The sequence below is a fragment of the Aptenodytes forsteri genome, unplaced genomic scaffold (genome assembly GCF_000699145.1).
Source record: "Aptenodytes forsteri isolate BGI_AS27 unplaced genomic scaffold, ASM69914v1 Scaffold342, whole genome shotgun sequence".
NCBI lineage: Eukaryota > Metazoa > Chordata > Aves > Sphenisciformes > Spheniscidae > Aptenodytes > Aptenodytes forsteri.
In genome coordinates, this window is record NW_008795853.1 from 234,628 (window position 1) to 257,110 (window position 22,483).

Consider the following 22,483-nt stretch of genomic DNA (forward strand, 5'->3'; position numbering starts at 1 on the left):
TCGATGGTTGGACTCGATGATCTTAGAGGTCTTTTCCAACCTCAATGATTCTATGACTCAGAATGGGCAACTGCACAGTGTTTCTTTTGTTAGTCACCAACTGGCATACTTGAAGGTGAACCAGACTCATAATCCTCAGGTAACTGCCACCACTATTAAAAGGGACTTCAGCATTGCCATGTAGCTCACTACTCCAGTGAGGCAGTAGTGGCTAAAGGTCTGCTTGGTTTCAGAGAATGGGCAACTGCACAGTGTTTCTTTTGTTAGTCACCAACTGGCATACTTGAAGGTGAACCAGACTCATAATCCTCAGGTAACTGCCACCACTATTAAAAGGGACTTCAGCATTGCCATGTAGCTCACTACTCCAGTGAGGCAGTAGTGGCTAAAGGTCTGCTTGGTTTCAGCTGGAGAAAAAAGGGCACAATTCAGCTTGCCACTTTCTCCCCCTTCTGCCACACATCTCTCCAGGGACCACATGGGGACCCCATAGCATATCTAGTAGCTCAGTTTACTAAGCTGTTTTTCTAACAGTAGAATGATGTCAATATTCCCTCTGTACCTGATAGTCTTCAGCCATCTGGATATATTTAAGAGTTGATGCTACTGTTCTGTTCCAGACATGCCCTTTATTAAGGATTAACTCATTAATTCAGGGATGCTATTTGCAGCCCTCCTTGAAAGGAAAATTTATTGCCTTCATTGGTACAAAATATGCTTCTGCTTTGAAGCATCCTCACTTCACTTAATTGGAGCTAACTGGCCTCATTTTAAATTCATTATGCTACTTTCCCCCTTGATTTCAATAGGCCTTGGACTCCACACTTGGTGTATAATTCGGGAAGGTCACTTAATTCCTCTGTGCTCTGAGGAGCACACAAAGATCCTCCATCACACTTTTAAACATGCTGGGAGGTAGAGAGGAAGAATGCTGCAAGGCCAGTGAGACTTTCTTAACATTATTGTATCTGAATAGCACCCTACATGCTCAGTTTTAGGAGTAGGTAACTCAATAAAAACTAGAAAAAAAATTGAAAAAGGATGGTCTCAAGCTTCACTAATCTTAGAGAACAACAATATAGTTAACACACGGAGATAGAAATTCTACCTGGGACCAGTCATACATTATTTCGGCTGGAATTCCTGCAGTCCAGAGTTTCTGAACAATATTGATAGCTCTACCCATTGACATCTGACCAATGCTTACAACCAGCAGGTCACATGAGCTGACAGAAACCTGAAGGGAAAGTAAAAACAAGGGGAACAATATTAGCCACAAGATCACCTTTTCCCCTTCATAAGGTAGTTAAAGTAACAAAGAAGGATAAATACACTAATGTTTTTCAAAATGCATCAAGCTGAAAAAAAGGGGTTAAATCCACCTGTTTTTAGAACCACAATCTACCTAAGCATGTTTGAAAGTCACTGAAGCTTAATCTTTGATGAAAAGCATCTGCACAACCTCAGCTTGCAAAATATCCTAGCCTATTGTTCTTTCCTTCCCACTCTGCTTAGCAATTTTAATTTATTCTTATAAAGAAAAGTTAATAAAATACACATTCCACAACCAAGTGAAATTGTGTGACGCTGTACAAAGCAGTCCATTTTCTTAAGTTTCCCTCCATCTCCACCTTCTATACTTTTATAACAGAAGAAGTGGTAGGGGCGAAGTAACGCTCATTAGCTAAAATATACAGTTGTACTCTTCCATCTGAAACAATGCACAGGCTGAGATAAACGTCCCATTTAAATTAAAAATAAAAGGGTATAAAGTCTGAAGATCCTCTCTTCCCCTAATTCTTATTTTACTAAATAATTCTATGTAGAGAAACACAGAACAGGTCATCTTGATGTTTGCTCTCTGTTTCAGTATGGTATTATTTTGGAACACACCTGAACATCTTATTTTTTGCCCATCTGTGGCTACAATTAGGTTACTGAACTGCCAGGAGTAAAACAAACAAACAAAACTCCCCACCTCCCAAAAAAGAGACTTACAGAATCCTCCACACTGGAAACAGCAGCAGTTATTTTATCTATAGCTATGCTGACTCCAACAGCTGAAGGAACTGTCCTACCGTCTGTGGCCCTCTAAATTGGGGAATCTCAAAACAAGACAAAAACAAAATGGAAGACCCAAATAGTTATCTTTGCAAAATGTTAAAAAGGTTTTTCATTTTTTCATTGTTTTTTAAAAAGAAAAAAAAAATCTAAATTCATTAAAAGAGGTGAGCACATACCAGATGATCGTATCTGCCCCCTGCAGCAAGGATTTCAGGCACAGTTCTTTGTCTTCTTTTGATGTATGCTATAAACTGAAAGATAATACCATTGTGCTGCTGTATTTTGTAAACTAGTCCCAGATTTATAGAAACCTGTAAAATAAAAATGAATATGTGTGCAAGACCCTTATCAATATGACCAGTTAATATAATTAATTTCCCATTAGCAGTATAGATTGAAAACACTGTTCTCCTGTAAGGAACACATACAGAAACACTCCTTATCTCCAAAAATTTAAAATACAATTAAAAATAAGGAAATGATGCTTTAATCTTAAAGCAGCCCAAAAGACCTACAGCACAAAACCCAAAGAGCAAGCCTCAAGGAAGGTGGAGGACGGGATGCCTTTAGTAGTCATCAGCTTTTTGTATTTTTAAAATATTTATAGTTTGTTTCAAAAGTTAAAAAAATCCTTTAAATCCTTTATGTTCTAGGTGATGTCTTCAATCTTGGTTGGGGGGAGGGGGGGGAAGTCTGCATGTCATCAGATAGAAATTAAGCCAGAGACTTCTGACTGGAAGAGGTCTTATTCCTGAAATGCGTTGTTGTTTTTTTTTTTTTAAATAAATTAAAAAAAAAAAAAAATCAAACAAACAAAAAAACCAACCAACCAACCAACGCCAGTATGATTACTTGCCATCAAAAGACACTTTGATGTGTTTTTTCTACTCTAAAATATCATTACTTTGTTTTCTGGCTAATTACGAGGCCCAGCAGCCTATAAATCCATTAACTTATCAGCAGAGTATTTTACAAACCTGAAGTTTTATTCCAAGTTGCTTTAGCAGACCAACGATTTCCTCTAAATCCTTCATGCCATGCTTCAACAGCTGAGTGACACCTGGCTTTTGTTTTATCATTGTGTTTAAAAATGGAAATACATTACTTGCTTCTCCCTTCTGCTCAATGAATCTGTAGAGTCGAGAAAGCTAAGAACAAAAATCAAATAAAAGACATAGGTAGCACCACTGACAGCGCTCATAATAGGTCACATCCAAAAAAATGAAAAATATTTGACTTGGTGTGAATGAAATATCTGCCTTTTTTGCTTGTTTTGCCCAGCGGCCTGTTTTTACCTAGTGAGTTGAGGAAAGGAATGGACAGGCACAAGTCTCATCAGGGTGTCCAGAAGTTAACCTCAACTCTTTATGTACATTCATCAAGATTTGCAATTATTTTTTTTAAAGTTTCTGTCAGTTTGTTTTACTAAATACCACTGTACAGTATTCTGTTTACCTTTTAATTGTTTCCACAGTCTGAAAAATATGTTTAAAAGAAGAAGGAAGCTTGGACAGTTGCAATACCGACTTCCAGAGAGAACAGAGAACAAAAATCAGACCACTTCCAAAGACACTGGTCTATTTTGAACAGCAGATGTTACAGGTTTTTTTTCTTACTCTGGCTGATTAAATTGCAAAGTAAATAAAATATTACTCACTTATGGCAAGTTACAGGGAAATTAACACTGAATTAAAATTACTTACACTATTTGATGTGAGAGAAAGATTACAGAATTTGGCTTCTACTTCTCTTTTAGTTAGCTTTTCAGTCTGCAAGAGAAACAGATTCAAAGGTATTCAACAACTGAGTTACCAAAAAAAAAAAAATTACTATTGCTGAGAAGAATTAAAATACAACTTTCCAATACCTTTAATTAAATGTTGCATTTACAAACTGCAATAATACCGTGAAAGAACAAAACCAATAAATAACACATTTTCCACCAATCTTGTAGCGAGGCCATATTTGGCTTGGTTTCAAGAAGCAACAAGAAGTATAAAAATACCAACTTTGTTGAAAAGCACCACTACATAAATACTGAAATGCTTATCTAAATTAATAAACAAAAAAAAGAATAAAATGAAAGGAAATAAAAAAGGCACTTTGTTGGGATTTAAACACTACCTTAATTATTCAAATTAATTTCATCTATTTTCTCTGCTTATAAGGTAGAAGAGACTAACATGATATTAAGATACATTTTAAAGTTTTTATTGAATAGTCTACCAGATCTTTAATTATAAAGGTAAGTAATTCTCTCATACACATTTCAGTATCATCTTAAAACATCCCAATCCAGAAGTAACAGAAAAGTAATTAATCTAAGTTTACAGCCCAAAGATAGCCAGCCTTTTTATATAACAACAGGATATTCCTTGTTATGCTGGCAATGGGCTGGTACTCATTTTTAGAAATGGCTCCACGAAGTAAGATACTCTACAGCGATGATTACAGAAATTAGATTAATAACTAATATCTTACCACAGCATCATACAGAATGATGTAGACTTGATTGAGTTTATCTTCTGGTATCCCACAGTACAAAAGTATAGCTTTCAGTAAGGCAGTGTGGTTCAAGTAAATACTGTAATTTCTTTCCTAACGAAGGGTAAAGAAAAAAGAAAGGAAGAAAGAAAGAAAGAAAAAAGTTTTACTTGCATTCCATTTTGCTTAAAAAAAAGAGGTTTCCTAAACTTTTAATAATAGTTCAAAACTAACTTCAGACCTCTCCTTCCACCACCTTACCTTCCATCTATAACTAAAGAATGGCAAGGCTTGTCCCATTCTACAATAATCACTTGCCTGACAGAAGACAGATGTTATTTCAGTGGCACTGTAAGGATTCAATTAATATTTCCTTTGCACACAAACCTATGCTTCATTTTAAGTTTACCTATGAAACATTTTTTATTTAAATGACAGTGTTCAGTAACTAACTATCGATAAAATGTGAAAACAGTTCTGTACTTGTTAGGGTTAAAGAAACTATCCTTTTTAAACACATTAGACTAAATATTTACTTAGATTAAAATTTTAGGATGGAAAAGACAGCAAAGGGGATGATTAGAGAATCTACCTGTAGCACTGAAAACTCTTGAATGATTTCTGAAATGGCATAAATTGTTTCTGCTATAGGCAAAAAGCTATTTCCAGCAGATGTAACGATGTCAAATGCACATTCTAGGAGTTCTTTGGGATGACAGCGGTCTAACTTCCGAGGTCTGAAAACTCGCTCTATACAGTATCTAATGGAAACATTGAAGAAAGAATCAGCATCTTCAGTGGTCACTGTCATAAAGCATGGCATCTGTGAAAAATGTCATGTCTATGCCCCTTACCTTTTCAAGTTTGATATGTTATTTCTAGCTACAAATCTTGCAAAAGGAATCTGAAAAACAGAATACATGAAAATTGTTGAAACAAAACATTCAGTCTGACTAGGCTATGAAACTGGAGATGAATTACTACCATGCAGTAACACTTGTACTCACATGTGTAATAATACCTTAAATATTTGCCATAGCCAAGTAGTATTAATCTAATCATCCTTGCTGCAAGTTTTAAATAAAAACATCCCCCCCGCCAAGTTCCTAGAAGAGCTTGGAGAGGGACACAAGGACATTTCTTAATTACCCTAATGCATGCAAAATGCATCATAAATCAACTATGAGCATATTAAAGTGTACAAGCAGGTATTTTGCTGTTTACATAAAGATATAAAGGAGTATTTTTTAAGAAGTCTTTGGTCAGCATGTTTTCCAAAACAAGTAATTCCAAAAGAAAGATCGATTTTGTAGATCCTGCACAAATCCTTAACTGTGAATCATATTGTATAGCTTGATGTTATAAATGCAAAGGAAGGGTGAGTCAAACTGACCTTAAATTAATGAAATGGAATATGAAAAGTCAGGTTCTTTAACCGTCAATAATAAACAAAAAATATAAGTTAAAGCATTTAGGTGTTTAGTTAAGTGCAAGGTAATTAATTAGGCCAACATTGCATATAAGTGGGTATTACTGATAGAGGAATCCCAGACAGTAAAATTTGAACTGCGCAAACAGCAATTCCTCTCAAGAGTAGAGTGATCCTTGACAACATCTGTTTGAGGAAGATAAAACTGGACAGACTGTTACCCACATTCTCTATAAAGAGATATAAATAAGAAAGGGATGGGAATATTAGAATTTTCACTGGCCATTGGAAAAGTCTTTTCTCTTATATGTGCAAGAAAAAAAAACACAAAAGAAATAAACGAGCAGTGACATCTATCACATTTATAATACGGCATGATTTTCATCTGTGTTTAAAAAAAAAAAAAGAAGAAAAAAGAAAAAAAAAAAAGTCTATTTCTTCTCTACGTGGCCAGGGCTCCAGCTGTCAAGACCAGGAGTACAGCATTAAGGAATACAGGAACAGACACCGAAAGATACACTACTTCAGCAGTCAGAAGAAGCATAAGCCTAAACCAAAATTTGTGACTAGTGAATCAAAGGTATCTACAAACACCACAGCACTCTTCAAACCCAGCTTTGCCTGCAGAGATGATACTACTTACTCTGAGGTCATAAGGAAGCATTACCAGCATCCCACTGTGATCCATAAAATATGAAGCTTCATTATGTTCGTATAGTTTTTTATTTCTGGGCATTAGCAGTGGAGTATGCAGCTTGATGGCTCCTGCACAAAACCAGTAAAATACTATTATCTGCCATTTCAGAAGTAACATCTGCTCTTTACAAGCTCATGAACAACTTTGCAGGGCATGATAATCTCAACCAATACCTTTTAAAAATTACATTATTTTAAGTGTCCTTAATAGACTTTCCTCTTCCAGTGTTTAAAGAAAGCCATCAAACAAACTTTGATGTTCTATCTTGCACGCTTCTTGGGCTCAGCAGGCAGCCCACAGAGAAACAGAGGAGAACTGCCAATTCCACAGCCCCAGCAGAATCCTCACCTTGCCCTCCCTCTTTAAACACCACCTTTCACAAAAGCATGCGTACGAAACAGATGAGAAACTCTACAGATAGCAGTAGTACTGTTTTGGTCTAGAGGCACTTCCATAGAGAACAAATATTGTTCAGACATGTTGCATCCTGTGTCTTAAAAACGTACTAGAAATGTTTATGGTTCACTTTAACACCTCATAAATACCTTTTTTTTCTGGCTATATTTTGCAACCATCTATCTGTATGAATCCAATCTTCATTGAAGCCTTACTATTAACAATAATATCACTAATCACTGAAAAATACTTTCCTGTTTTAAATTCTCTACCCATTTTCAAACAGCTATTTTATTATAGAAGCTTTACTCATGTCTTCAATTAGATTTCAACATAAACATTAGGGAAAAAAAAAAAGCCCCAAATACAAGGAAATGCTTCTAACCATTACAGACGGCAGATACAATCTAATGGAAGAAATATATATCCAAAACCCCCCAGTTTTCTTCCAAAAGAATGGAAACATTTCAATCTTTAAAATACTGACCAACATTTTCCAAAGTCTGCCAAGCTTTAAATGGGGGGGGGGGGGAAAAAGAACTCCTCCTTACTTGACTTCGCGTTTTGAATGGAAACATTTCAATCTATAAAATGCTGACCAACATTTTCCAAAGTCTGCCAAGCTTTAAATGGGGGGGGGGATAAAAGTAACTTCTCCTTACTTGACTTCGCGTTTCTCAGTTTCTCATTCTTTTGTATTGCCAAACCCTGATCATGGTTAATCAGATTATGATATATTACAAAATCTCCCAGTTTCTATTTTAAAATTCTCTATTTTTACATGAAATAGTATTATGAACGCCTATAAAAATACAATTTATAACATTTCAAATGTGACAGTGTGTGCATAAGTTTTCTTCCTCTCTTAAAAACTAATTTTAAGCAAATACTATTACTAATGACTGGATAGAGTCCTGGAAAGAAAAACCATCAGACTATTAAACCATGACACCAGCTCTGGCTCAGGAAGTTCCTGAACAGCAAATCATTGCTAAGAGCAGCATCACTGAAAGTACCACTGTACACTCGCTCTGTTTCCACGCTGTTTCTTAGGCCATTCCCATTCTGGCTATGTTCAAAGAGAGGTTACTGTGCTACATGGATACTTGGTCTTTCACTGTAGAGCTATCCTTATATTCAAATCTACATTTTACGTAACACTCCCTACCTCTTAACAGCTCATACAGATTTATCAGAACAACCAAATGCATTCAAAGATATGATCAAGATTTTTCCCTGTTCTTTCTGTAGAAAATTTAAATCATTCAGATTTGAAGTTAACAGCTATTACTGGGATGCCGAAATAACAGCAAGAAAAAAAAAAGTAAGACTTCAAATGATATGCAACTACTGAACATACTTTCCAACTCATGTGATAGCAGTAAAACCATTCCGTTCTCTTAAATCCATTCAATCACAAAAAAGGAAATGAATGACTTTTGTAACAACACCCACCGTGTCTTTTAAATATCCGGCTGACAACCTCGCATACATGCTGCTGTATCTTGGCTGCCCAAATAGAAAAACTACCCTGAAACCATCACAAATAAAAAGTACACATATAATTCAATTCATATGCCATGAACACTCCATGTAATATAGGCAATCATTCCATGTAATACAGGCGAATAAGTATTCTGCTATCTCGTTCCACTATAATAAATTGTAATGAAATAACTGTAAATACAAAACAATTTAATAAAATAATTGTAATACAAGATAACTACACTTATACAAAGCATTGTTGTACTGTGTTACCTTGTATTTCTTTAGATTTAGGAAGATTTAAGAGTTGAGAAACCGAGAAAGATTTCTTTGATTGCCATGATTAGAAAGGGAAGAAAACAGTCAGAGGCAACACATTCTGTTGGCAATCAGATGCAAGTACCATTAGTTTGACAGAAATTCAGAGTAAAGAAAGTAATCATCTGGACATAAGCTTAAAGCTTTAGCTACTACAATCAAACACTGCTCATTTCTTCATTGAAGAATGAATGTAAGGTTCAAATGGTAAGTGGTTATTCAAGCCCACGTAGTACAGACTGTAGCTTTAAATGGGAACTAATGCGAAGGTTAATCTTAAGACATAATGCAATTCTCTCAAACATGTTAGAGTTTACCCATATAAACTTTTTTTTTTTTTTTTAAAATCAAATCCCCTGAACACCTACAAACCTTCAGCATATCACTGTCATAGGTATAGTCTATAGCTGGAGATATACGCTGTGAAAATATCTGACTCATCATAGTCCGGTAGGCCTTTCCATCCACATTTGCTAAGGTATGGTGGAGTACTTCATGGAGTTCAGACTCTTCCATTTGTGGTGGTGGAAGATGTTCACTTTTTAACAGCTCCACAGCTGTTGGTCGTGCTGCAGGATCATGGTTCAGAAGCCATGTAATAACCGATCTCTAAAAATTAAACCAAAATTTTATAGTTTAGAAAAATTGTATATATTAGCAGTATTTACAACAAACTTCCTAGTCACATCACATTAATAAAAAAATTATGAGACTCTACAGGGGACAAAAAAAGCAGGATCTGAATCTCCGGGGTGGATATTCTTTGCTTATTAAATTTAAATATCTTCTATTGTGTTATTATCTGAATAAAATCTACTAAAACACAAAAATTATTAGAAATGTACCTCCCAGGATGACAAAATATGTAGTATCCTTTGTTGTTCTATGTTATGCTAGCTCTGGCATCTCTTTATCAACAAAGTTAAGAGAAAGCAGAATCATAGGCATAACAACAAAGATTTGAGAGTTACAGATATTAAAGAAGGGGGAATCTTCCTGGCATATTTCAGTAAACTGTGCAAGATGGAAACATTTTTATGGTACTAGTAACAGGCAGATTGCTGTTTCACAGGTATAACAGACAAAAAGCTAATGCTAAAGGTCAACAAAAGAGTCCGCTAGCGCAAGGAAAAAGTCATCTAGATGGTCCAGAAAAGATTTACACTGCAACTTATCACTTCATTTCTGTGCCATGGAGGCATCCAGAACAGCTCTTGGCAGCTCTTTTCAAACTCAAAGCAGTCAATTTAGCTTGCACACCTCTTTCTGTTCTGTGACACAGATTTCTTTCAGAAGTTTAAGTTAAGAGTTAAACAATATAGCTGCCATTTGTCTGAGCCTGAAAAGTCAAAATTGTCCCTCAGAGCTTAAAAGGTATGCCAGTGAACTCTGTATTTCTTTATGACTGTGCTCAGGGAATTTTGTAGATAAGTATATTTCCACGTCAACTTAGTATATTCTTTTGAGATTTTTTTTTCCCCCCCTTACTTTGTTCTAATGTCATGTAATAAGAACTTGGCAGAGATTACTAATTTAAAATTAAGTGGGAAAAACGATAATTAACATTTCTTGACAGGGAATACCTAATAGTTAAAATGTCTTCAAAATTACCTGCTTTGCATGCTTGACTTCATCAAAGTCTTTAGGAAATACAATAGTGGGCTATAAAAAAAAAACAAAAACAAAAAGCACATTTGAATTATAACAGGCAGTCCAGCTTGCTCAGGCTAGTCTTATTTTTATGTTCTACATATTTAAACAGAGAAACTAAGCATTTTTATTGCCCATGGGTAAAAAAAAATCCAACCAACAAACAAACAGAAAAACCACATTGCAAATTTAGTTTGAAGAGCTAGAATGAAAAAGAATGTCACTGAAATGCTTTTATGATGTTTTGTACAATGAAGATACAACCCATAATCTCAAGCATTTACCAACTACAAATACCAACTGGTTCCTGAGAGAGACCCACCGGGTCTAAACCCAGGTGTACTAAAGCCATGATGTCTTTATCTGATGTTTACACCTCTAATGTTTTGCACTATAAAAATTAATTTCACAGACGGAACACTGACTGATGGTAATACCATTAGGGAATCCACAGTGCATTAAGGGAGTATCAGCACCAGCTCCAATTTTATTGTTCACTTTTCATTATATAAACTTTTTTTTTTAAGCACTCCCTGTGGAAACATTTTTGCTCTGTATTGCATCCTTTTACTTCTATTAACAAACTATTTGATGCACAGAATCAGTATCTTTTATACCTGTGTACTTACCAGTCTTAGCTGACCAAGAACAAAGATCCTTTCTGATGCAGTACTCATGGGATGGTAAGACATTTCAAAGAATATTATACCCAAACTGAACAGGTCCGCTTTCTAAGGAAGAAAGAAATGGAAACTTAAATGCAATACCTGTGAATTCTCTGCAGAAGATGATAGCAGAGAAAAAAATACTGTTTTGGTTAAATTTCACAGTATATTACAGCTGGAGAGAGCGGTGGGTTCTTTTGTGGTTTTGTTTTGGTGGTTTTTTTAAAATTATTATTTATTTATTGTTAAATGACACAATCCATTAAGATTTGGTAGACTTCAATGCCTTCCATCATCACAGCACTGCCATGACATAAAGGACTCACACTTTGAAAACATTCTTGCTTTGAAATTCAGCTCGTCTCTGCATATAAACAGGATCCTCTTTGATGAAAAAATGCACTCCCACCTCCCAAAATCACAGTCCAGAAATCCAGGAGAGCAATATATACTTCTGATGATGACATTTTACCTTAACTAAAGGCTTAACTAAGATTTCCATCCCATTCATTTATAAAGGTCCTCCATGATTACCTGCTTTCAACCTGAAGTTGCTCGCACCTAGTCACAGTCACTACAGGCAGAAAATCTGACTTGCCCACATCCTTCTACCCTTGGTCTCCTCTCAAAGGAGTATTTCTCATTCCCTTGCTTATCGCAGCAGTCCCACCACACCCTGTTCCACCTTGAAATCACCTTTGTTGAGCAAGAATGACCTAAATTGTACCGGTACCTTAGATTCCATGCTACCTTTGTATTACATCTGCTCTAATCATACCTGATTGTATGTAGACTTAGTGCTTCCTTGGACCTCTGGGCTAACATACAGCGCGGTGCCCACCATCCCTGTCAAATTACCTACGTGGCAAAAGATGAGAGTACTAGTTTCAAGAAAGTGGGAGAGAAATGCAGCATCAAAGTCAAGAAAACACTCACTCATATTCTGTCCTCATTTCTTCTAGGTTGGAATGCAGTCCTTACTGAGAGAGACCCAGTTGAGAAGTTTGCAAAACAGACAGTTCTCACCTTCACATGTCAAGTATCTGTGTCTATCTATAGTAGCTAAACCTACCTATTGCTTTACAGAATTGTAGTAGTTAGCACACAAATAATACAACTAAATTTCACTTCCATTACACTCATCTTAAGACACACTATGTACTAAAATTTTCTCAAAACACAAAATTCAGCCTGTTACAGAAGGTGTCAAAAAAACCCCAACCAAACAAAAATCCCTGAAGTCTTGAAATTGTCCTGTACAGGCAAGAGAACAGAAGTGCAGATGGAACAGATATACAGTATCTCTATATACCTCACCATGAGAAAAGGACTGATCTATGGCAGAAGGCTAGCAGTGGAAGCAAATTCATTCTTAGATAACAGTCAAAACTGCCAGATTATATGTAACGTATCTACCCAAAAGTTGGTGGTTGTTTTTTCTCCCCCCAGTGAAAAAGGTTTTATTTTCAAAGAATGAATGGAAGTTCTAACAGAGCATACAAGACTGCAGAATATAAGTGTTCGCTTAAAATCATTTAGAACAAGCTACTATGTAAACTAACCTGATGGGTCAGACATAGCAGAACTATCCGAGTGATTTTCTTCTTGTTTAGAGACCACCTGAAATCAGGAAAACAGACATACTGTAAGTGGCACTTGAAATGCTTCTGTTGGCTTTTCTTGCTTTGGTTGGCAGTACACGGCTTAATTCTAGAACCTTAGAAAAAAAAAAGTTTATGGCATTAACAATATAAAGTCTAATGAGCACTATGTTTTTGTGTTTTATTTTCATCTTTCATGTTATTACAACACCAAATTCAAGGGTTTTTTTCATTCACTTTCAGCTGTACTTACTGCATTTGCTGGATGATCTGTAGCTAAACCAAAATCACCAATTTTGACGTGATCATCCGAATCTAGAAAAATGTTCACAGGTTTCAAGTCTCTGTGGATCATTCCCTGTTACAGCAGAAGAACGAAAAAAAGACCCACAGAATATTAAAACAACAAACACAATTCAAAATAAAACTCTCTTTATAATAGACTGGAAAATTGTATTACATACTTTTATTACAGTGGGAAATCTACTGCATTAAGTCACTGATGATTAATTTTGAAGTAAGACTATAGTCTGTAGCCCAGAAGCTAGAAACAATATTCAGTGCTACCAGATACCTAACAAAACGTTTTTGAAGGTGGTCAAATTTTTGTGACAAAGGGGAAAATCTGAAGTGGCTCATTATAAAATTAAAGTTTATGATAAAATATTCTAAACCCCTAGAACAGATTAATAATGGAAAGGGCAAGGAACGAACCTTGCTAATAAACGCCCAAAAATTAATAGAATATGAAGAAACCCATACAGAAAGAGGCATAACACAGATATTATGGACAGGTCATAACTGTCATATTTACTAACCTTTTCATGGATGTAAGCTAACCCATCTAAAATTTCTCGGAAAAGCCTCCAAAGCCGACTGGTGTCTTCATGTAATCCTTGGTCAATAGTATCCCTTAACGTGCTCTTTTCACAATACTCCATCTTCAGTTGTGCATATGCAGGGGACAGAGGGAAGAAAGAACAGTTTTGTGAAGAAAAGAGACCACCAGAAACTTTTATCTGTGTGCATGTTAATGCTTGGTTCTGTAACACACAGTTCAGGAGCAAATAGTATCACCAAAACATTCTGCTGTTTGGAATGTTCCTGGGAGCTGTCTTTTAGCTAGAAAACATGGTTTTCTAGCTAAAAACTTATGGGTTTTCACTTATGGGTCCTATCCCATTTTCTGGGACAATGGTACGAGCTTGTAGAGTAGTATATTCTCTAACATAAATGTTAAAAACAAGGTAAAAACAGCCAAACCATAATGTATGTTTAAGCCAAACTTTAAAGAACCTCTGGCTTTATTTTACTCTTACTTTATTTTACTTTACATCTTAACTGCTTATGTTATGAATATACATAACACATGCAAACAAGCTTATTAAAATATAATTCCATCTAATTGTATCTTCCTTCCAGACAAGCTCTAGCATTAAGTGCGTTATAAAAAAATTGCACATCACCACAGATTAGTTAGCTATGATGGTCAACTTCTCCCAGAAACAGTCTAACTCCTAACACAAAGGAGATGTTGCCAGTAGTACAGCCTGAAGTTGCAAACCTGCAGGAATTTTATTTTGTGCCTACGGTTAGGGTCATACAATGGCTTTGCAGATTACCATTTTCTGTTAAAAGAAAGTGTATACACAATATAGCGCCTTTGAAGAGAATGAGGAAGTTTCCACATCTCTGAAATACAACTTCCCCTCTGGAAGTTAACACAGTACACTTCAACTCCACACTGGGCATTAACACCATAACCAAACCCAAGAACACCAGCTACAATGTTACAGGGTTGTGATGGATATTCTAAACAAATAATACGCACAAGGCAAAACAATATTTTGGAAGCCATGGACTCAAAAAGCTTGGATGGTTGGTTGGGTTGTTCTAAGAGCCACAGACTCAAAAAGGTCGGATGGTTGGTTGGGTTGTTCTAAGGTTAGGTCAGGAGTTGCCAAGTTTTACTTGTACACAAGCAACAACAGTGATCCCGTTACATACTATAGCACTACAAAACTTTGCTCTCGCAAGGAGCAACTATAGAGCCTGGGAAGGCATAACCAGCCATGTGCGCTGCACAGTGCCTTCCACCAGCCAAGCCTTTCAGAAAACCAGTCTATTGCAAAAACAATGTTGAACTTAGTCTCATTTGCATTTTTTAAAGGTCATTACTTTTCTCATGAAAATGAGCAATTAATCTCTGCAGGTTGGAATAAACAGTATCCTTTTATCTGAAAACGCAAGCACGTTTCTACCTGAATGTACAGGTAATGCACTGTCTGAATGACTGCTGTCCTGTCTTCTCCTCCATGGCTATTCTTTTCATTGCCTTCTTCATCCTTTATCACAATAAAAGTTAACAGAACAGTTAGCTACAGGAAGCCGTCCAGAGCTTTTTTATGCATACTACTATTTTGTAATGGCTGAAACAAATTGATGAGAACTCAACTTCTATGGCTAGGTTTAAATAACAGCAAAAGAATATATTGACATTTTTGTAACGCCACTGCTTCTAAATAAACTAGAAAAACAGGTGTGACCCAACTCTCATTTTCAAAGTGAGAACGAGTAACATTTTGCCATCATTAGACACTGAAGGTAAAACATTCCACAAGATCTGGATGAAACCTAAATCTCAAAGTGTGTCACGCTTAAAAAAAAAAAATATTGAAACTAAAATATACAAAGCTTACTTAATAGAATTAATAATGCAACCCCTGCCCCCAACCAACAATTTTGATATAGTGCATATACATATGTAGTGATAAAAAAATGCACTGCCATATTATTAAATTATATATTGAAAGCTTTTTCATGCTAACGTACATTACAACAGAAAGAGGAAGGAGATGAAGCTTTAATAAGAGCATTTTACAGATCATCAGGATTGGCAATGACAGATTCTAGATGTTGTAGAAAACTGTGCCACTAGCCTTCTAGTGATACAGCGCACTGACTGTTCACAGCAAGTGCTGGCATACAAGATCTTAAAATCAACTAAAGCCTTACACATTATTCCAACTTCCCATCTCTTTTTGACAGCTAGCAATATGTATTGTCACCACTTTCAAGAAGTGGCTAGTATGAGCAAATATATTGGTTTGTATCATCTAAAAGCAAAACAGAATTTCAACTTTCAGATGAGGTAAGGTAATCCATATCGTTAACTGATAAATCATGTACATACTGAAGTGTTAAACTTGCAACAACCAGGCTTATGACTATAAAGTGCAACTCACATTTAGCTCAATGAACACTATGAGAAACAGAATCCAGATTAGCTGCATCAGACTGATTTCTATGGAACGCAGCTCATGATGGCACAACATTTACTCTGATGGAACATAACCTTATATGGTTCTGTACTTACACCAGAAGTGAAACAAAACTTCCCAACTGACCTGTTTGCTTGTCCAAGACTATTTTATGATCTTTTCATTTTCACCAGCTTTATCTTTATACTTACTGGAGGGTGACCTTTACTGTTTTCATCCTCGTTATAAAAAATGATTTCGCTTTCAGAATCTGTGGTTGGCCTGTTTAAAAAAGAGAAAGAAAAAAACCCAGAAGTTTTGGGTACCAATAAACATTTACTAAGAAATCTGGAAACTATTTGCAGAAAAAAAGAAAATCTAAGCTTCTGTTGAAGACTTTCCGTATGCCTTAAACAAAAAAGCAAAACAAAACCAAACCCAAAAAAGTATCCTGCTTGCAAAGCAACACTTCCTTTGACAGCCCAGTCTCTTAAAGGGAGGGTATATATTTGCATCAGTAAAATTTAATTTCTATATTCAATAAGCAAAACTGAGGTAAGCTTACTTACTTGCTTAAGCAAAAAAACACCATGAGTGAAAGGACCACTCCATACACAGAGGCAGGTATGGAATACGTCAATAAAAATCAAAACAAAAAAGAAAGGACAAGTAAGATTACAAATCCTGAAAAATACCTTTCTCTGTTATTGTTTATTAAAAACTTTACTTCAAGGTTGGAAAAGACAGTCCAACATAAAGTAGAGAGTCATGCATTCTGACACAAATGATAAGAAACTTCTAGAAGCCTAAACCAAGATTTTCCTCCTACACTGACAGTTTTTAGGTACAAATTTTCCTCTCCCTGGCTATCTGACTGCTGGCAAATACACTGTTTTTGAACCAGGGAACAGAACGAAAATGCAATGAACTACCTCTGATGAAAGAAGTGAGAATGATAAAAGACACAAACTTGGAAGAACCAACTCTGCTTGTGCTCCCTATAGTGCCAATACTGAAGCCTACTTACAAAAATGAATGCGAGAATACCCCATCACAGTCATCGTCGTCATCACTGGACTCCTGATCAGCTCCACTGAATTTGTTGCTGGAGGATCTTTCACACGAAGTACTCCACTCAACTGAACTTGTCAAAACCGGAGGAGGAGCATTAGCTTCCACATCATTTGTCTCCTCAGTGGTAAGGATGAAGAGACTGGCTTTGGTGGGCATTCTTTTCTCTTCGGTTGTTTCAGATGATGACACAGTGGGAACAGGACTTTCATGTTTTTCTATCCAAGCATTATAATACCTCACAATATTCTCATGGTTCAAACGGGAAAGTAATGTTACTTCCCCCTTAATCCTCCGAAATTGCTTGCTGGCAGGGTTTATGTGGATACGTTTCACAGCATAATAGCAACCATCAAGCTTATTTCTCACCTGCAAAATTCAAATAAATCTGAAGTCAAATGCTTATAAATGCCTTACCAAGTAGAGCCAGAAGTAGAATAATTTCATCGAAGAGGAAGTTTTCCTTCCACCTGGGAAACGACTACAATTCAAATGCAAGCTTCCCCATACTGACAGGCTTCTCCCCAGACTCCCAGCAACCTCTCGCAAAACTTACCAGCCTATTCAATTCCAGATAAAAACCATAACACAGGCACAGCACACTAGAAGATAGTAAATAAACCATGCAAACATTGAATATATTGTTTTGCTTTAGAGAAAACAAACACATCCCCAAAAAGGATTCCATAGAGGGAAATAATTTTTATACTATACCTTGATGACTGCTCCAAAAGCCCCTTTGCCAAGTAATTTTAGCTCTTCAAACTCATTGTAGTAGCGCGAAAATTGCTTCTGTGTTTCTGTGAAGAATGAAGCGCTAGATATCTGACTGCTGGGTACAACTGTCTCGATGCAATCTACACCTGCCGAATCTGTAATGAGGATATCAAAGTTACCACTGCTGGCAGTATGGGGATAAGGCACAAACATCAGGAAGAAGATAAAACCTAAATAGCTTCAAGTGCAACTAAAGCCTAAAATACAGAAGTGCTCTGCTGTGTAGAGTTACGCTCTGGTACAAGCATAAACCTTAATACAGTTTTTAATTACTAACATTAATTACACTGGACAAAGGAACTGATCCTAAACAAGAACGTAGCAAAGAAGTCTCATTGGAACAGCATCTTCCAAGGACAAAGTTAAGTCTGACATTTACACCATGCAGGAGGTGGATGAATTTACAGGTTTAATTAAAGCATCAGCTTCTTCTACTGAAGAGACAACAGCAGTCAGTCCACCCTAGCTAGTCATGGATATAGAAGTTAAAGACCATACTAGCTTTTAAGTTACTTAATATAAAACACTTGTGCAGTCTCGTGAAGCTCTAGCACAGCTCAAATCTCCTGTTACTGCAGTCATGTAGTCCACTTAATTAGCAGAATATGGAAAGAACCAAGTTTCTTACCATCTAGATTTTCTTCAGCTACAGGTGTTTTCATTCGTGGAATGTTTATAAAACTATGTTGTAACAACTGCTGAGGAGTCCATCTTTCCTTATCTTCCAAGCAAATGCATCTGTTACCAAACCAAGAAGAGAACTGTTCAAAGATCTATTCCGTATCAGGCCTAAATCATAGAATCATTAAGGTTGGAAAAGACCTCTAAGATCATCGAGTCCAACCGACAACCCAACACCACCATGCCCACTAAACCGTGTCCCTAAGCGCCTCATCTACACGTCTTTTAAATACCTCCAGGGATGGGGACTCAACCACTTCCCTGGGCAGCCTGGTCCAATGTTTAAACACTCTTTCAGTAAAGAAATTTTTCCTCACGTCCAATCTAAACCTCCCCTGGCACAACTTGAGGCCATTTCCTCTTGTCCTATGTTCAAATGAGGTCATGAAATATGTTCAAATGTTCAAAGAGGTCTTCTTATATTTAAGAAATTATCACCTTTATCATTCAGATGGGAATCAGAAGCAAAGACAGACTAAATGACTTATCTAACTGACGAAGTTGGTGGCAGGGAAGAGAAGAGAGTACCAGACCTGTTCTCCCAAATCCCAGATTAGCAGCCTGAGCCATGAGGGAGCAATCACCTCTTCTCTATAAACTATAACTAGCAACACAGGGGGATTTAGCTGTTCTTTCAAAAAGCTGTTCAAGTCTTTAAAAAAATAAAAATTAAAAAAGAATCAAAGACAAAAAGATACAGGAACGCGACAAACATACTTTTCCAGAAAGTCTTGGAAGTCAGCAGGTAAATTGGTAGGAACAGCAACTGGATATTCCTTGGCTACTTGGCCCTGGCTGAGTGAATGCAGAAGCAAGCCCAGGCTCCATACATCTCCTTTTTTTCCAGGTTTGCTGGGAAGACCATCCTCACTAAAACGAACTTTGGTTTGCTCAAAAACATCTGCTTTGCAGATATCAGCTAAGCGCTTCGAAATGCTGTAGTCTGTCACCTTGATGTTTCCTTCAGCATCTACCAGGATACTGGAAGCACAAATAACTTTGTGCACTACTGAATTGTTGTGCAAGTAGTCGAGAGCTGACAAGATCTGGGTCACATAATGGCGCAACTGCTCAATTGGAACTGGAGTCTCTTTGTGCAAGTATGTAGAAAGGCTGCAACCACTGATGTGCTCCACCAAAATGTCCACCACAATTGAATCATCCTGTTCTTTAAGGTTCATACATTTATAATGTACTATGTTTGGGTGACTTAACTTCGTCAGTGAGCTGAACTCTGTTTCTGCACCCTGAAGCTGTTAGAGAAACACAACATAACATACATTGTGTCATATCTCATGAATACACCACTACTAAAATATACAACACACACAAAATACATGTAAAAATATGTGACGTTCTCATCCTTTTCTGAAAAGGAAGTATTGTACACAAGGGGCAAGAACAACTTTGATTTCTGCCAGGTAAGCTTGATTCCTTCTTTCTTCAGAATTTTAGTATTTTATTTATGCATACTTGCAAACGTACTTTCTTGCATTTATATTATTGTAAATGAACTCCTGAATACCTCAATAAACCCATCTTCTTCTGTGGTGCACATACTCCAAACACTAGCATTTTCAAGCTCATCACCACCCTCTCAAGTTTAATATAAACTAGCAGCCTCAAGAAAAGCACTGAACCCCACCTAACCGTTATTAAGCCAAATGCAAAATATGGGCCTTACCTGTTTCTTACACTGCTCAATCTTCTCCATTTCACGCGTTGTAAGAAACCTTCCCATCTTTTTTTGCCAGTGCAGAACCCACTCATAGATTAAAACAAAGTCTCCGCTGCGAATTTCCAAGGCATTGTAGACTGATTTGCCGAGCTGTTCATCCTTGCCTATACATAAAAAGAGAGAAGAGGAACAGGGCTTCTTTTGTTTCTAAGGAGAAACTTCTGCTGCTTGAAAAGAGCTCCTGCAAATGCTAAATAAACACCAGTAAGCCTGCTTTCTACAATTTCAGAAACACAAACCTACTTACAACTAAACAAGATCCATACCTACGTGGTAGGTATGGAAACTATCAGGTCTGATGAGACTGAATGCTACGTAGCAGTACTCAGATGAAAGCAATAGCACATTGGCAAAAAATTGCTGCACATTTTAAAGAATTTCAGGTTTTAGTAAACAAACATTCTCCCTGCTGAGCAAATGCCAAGCTCTACACACAGTAACATAATTGTTCATCCTCAAACTGCAAAATAATAAAATTCTCTTTGCTCCAGAGACTTTCAGGCTGTTCATCCTGCCACTGAGGAAGCGCTACGTTGAAAACGAACAATGAAAACATTTGATGGTCCATTCATATGGGCACTTCATGGATGCCTTTCAGTTCTGAAAGTCTCCTGTTGTTGCCTGTATTCGTGTTTTCACCAAAACTGCTGCTTTTATGCCATTGCTAACGGCAGCAATGGAAGGAGAGTAAGTATGCGTTTCTAACCCTGTGCTTATCACTGGTTTCACATGTTACTGAAAGCTAAATGACTTCTTGCTTGGTAGCCATGTGTATCTGACAAGCTAGCTATTTAAATTTAAAAGCAAATAGTTTTCAGTATTATTTTAGTTATGTAGAGAATATAAAAAGTTGAGAAGGTGCAGGATTTTTTTGGTATAGCTATTCAGTTATGCAATGGTATCTGGAGAAACAAATTTTTACTTAAAATAGTCCTAAGAAAATATAAAATATTTACCACAAAGTAACTTTACTCTCTCCCACTCTTGACTCTGACATTTCACAATCCAGAACAATATTCTCTCCACCCTTGCTGCTTATACCTGTTAACATTGTTTAAGTTCTGCCTCTCAAAAAAAAATAAAACCACCAAAAAAACCCCCACCAGCCCAAAACCCAGTATTTCAAGCTGCAATTGTAATTTTGCTTACCTAAACATTTTCCTTTATGGACAGTAAGTTGTCCAGCACCACTTGTGCTGAAGTTCAAAACTTCATAATTTCCATGGGACTCTTCATTATTACTAAGAGAAAGCTGGCGTTCTCGTCTGCAACGTGAACAGAACAATTTTCTCCAACTCAAAAAGATAGTATTGTTGCAGTCCCTAGTCCCTAAAGATATCAATTCTGCAAGGGGATTAGCTTTCAGAGACTTTTGCATCCAATGATAATATCCATTAATTTCAAAGATACTGAGTTAGTGCAAAGATATAGGTCTGATTAGAAATCCAGCATTTTAGCAGCAATATCATGCTGCACTGGGTCTCTATATTCAAAGCCAGGAGTTGAATCCAAACCTTAAAACTTCTTCATCTTAGGATGACACTCCCAGTTGGGGGTGGGGTAGTTAAAAAAAAAAGTAAACATACTACAGCTCTGAAAAATATGTAAGTTTGACTTGATTTGCATTCTCTTTCAGAACATTACAAAAAGCAGATATATGCAATTTTGGAAGTTCATTCCTGCTTTAGCTTAATTATTTTTCCTAACTTAAAATGGGTTTCCCATTTGCCTCCTTTATTACTCTAAAATCCTCCTTCAAGAAAAGGGAAGTTTTGCAAAAACTTTCAAAGCAAGTATGATTAGAGTGTTTCTTCTCATATGCATGTATGGAGCTGCATGTGAGATCAGAAAGAACTCAAGACCACTAATCCAAATCAACCTCCATTACTTCTTGGTACAATCTATGTCAAAATTAATAGAAATATCACCACTGCAAGAGTATCCTCCAAATAAATGCAATCACGTATAGAAATCACAGGAGTATATGAAGGGTAATGTAAAAGCTCTTTCAAAATATTGAATTTATTAAAAAAAAAAAGGTAAAAAGCACTACATAGAAAGAAGATGCCACAGGGAACTTCTTACAAGTACTGTATAAAGAAAAAAAAAATACAAAGAAAGCATCTGGCTTTCTGAATTCAAATACATTTTATAAATGAAATTACTT

General features: G+C 36.5%; 1 protein-coding gene across 1 annotated transcript in view; it reads right to left on the bottom strand.

The window, feature by feature from the left end:
• Positions 1-22,483, bottom strand: part of EIF2AK4 (eukaryotic translation initiation factor 2 alpha kinase 4) — a 46,820-nt gene that overhangs the window by 15,472 nt on the left and 8,865 nt on the right. The window contains 26 exon segments of the mRNA XM_019473224.1: positions 1,109-1,237; positions 1,999-2,072; positions 2,075-2,105; positions 2,241-2,375; positions 3,042-3,212; positions 3,768-3,833; positions 4,546-4,662; positions 5,141-5,309; positions 5,403-5,452; positions 6,621-6,742; positions 8,526-8,601; positions 9,246-9,482; positions 10,485-10,535; positions 11,153-11,254; positions 11,967-12,046; positions 12,751-12,808; positions 13,043-13,147; positions 13,608-13,730; positions 15,051-15,134; positions 16,262-16,331; positions 17,077-17,489; positions 17,835-17,992; positions 18,526-18,635; positions 19,296-19,831; positions 20,263-20,420; positions 21,466-21,581. Of these exon segments, the coding sequence (XP_019328769.1) occupies positions 1,109-1,237; positions 1,999-2,072; positions 2,075-2,105; positions 2,241-2,375; positions 3,042-3,212; positions 3,768-3,833; positions 4,546-4,662; positions 5,141-5,309; positions 5,403-5,452; positions 6,621-6,742; positions 8,526-8,601; positions 9,246-9,482; positions 10,485-10,535; positions 11,153-11,254; positions 11,967-12,046; positions 12,751-12,808; positions 13,043-13,147; positions 13,608-13,730; positions 15,051-15,134; positions 16,262-16,331; positions 17,077-17,489; positions 17,835-17,992; positions 18,526-18,635; positions 19,296-19,831; positions 20,263-20,420; positions 21,466-21,581 (3,541 nt within the window).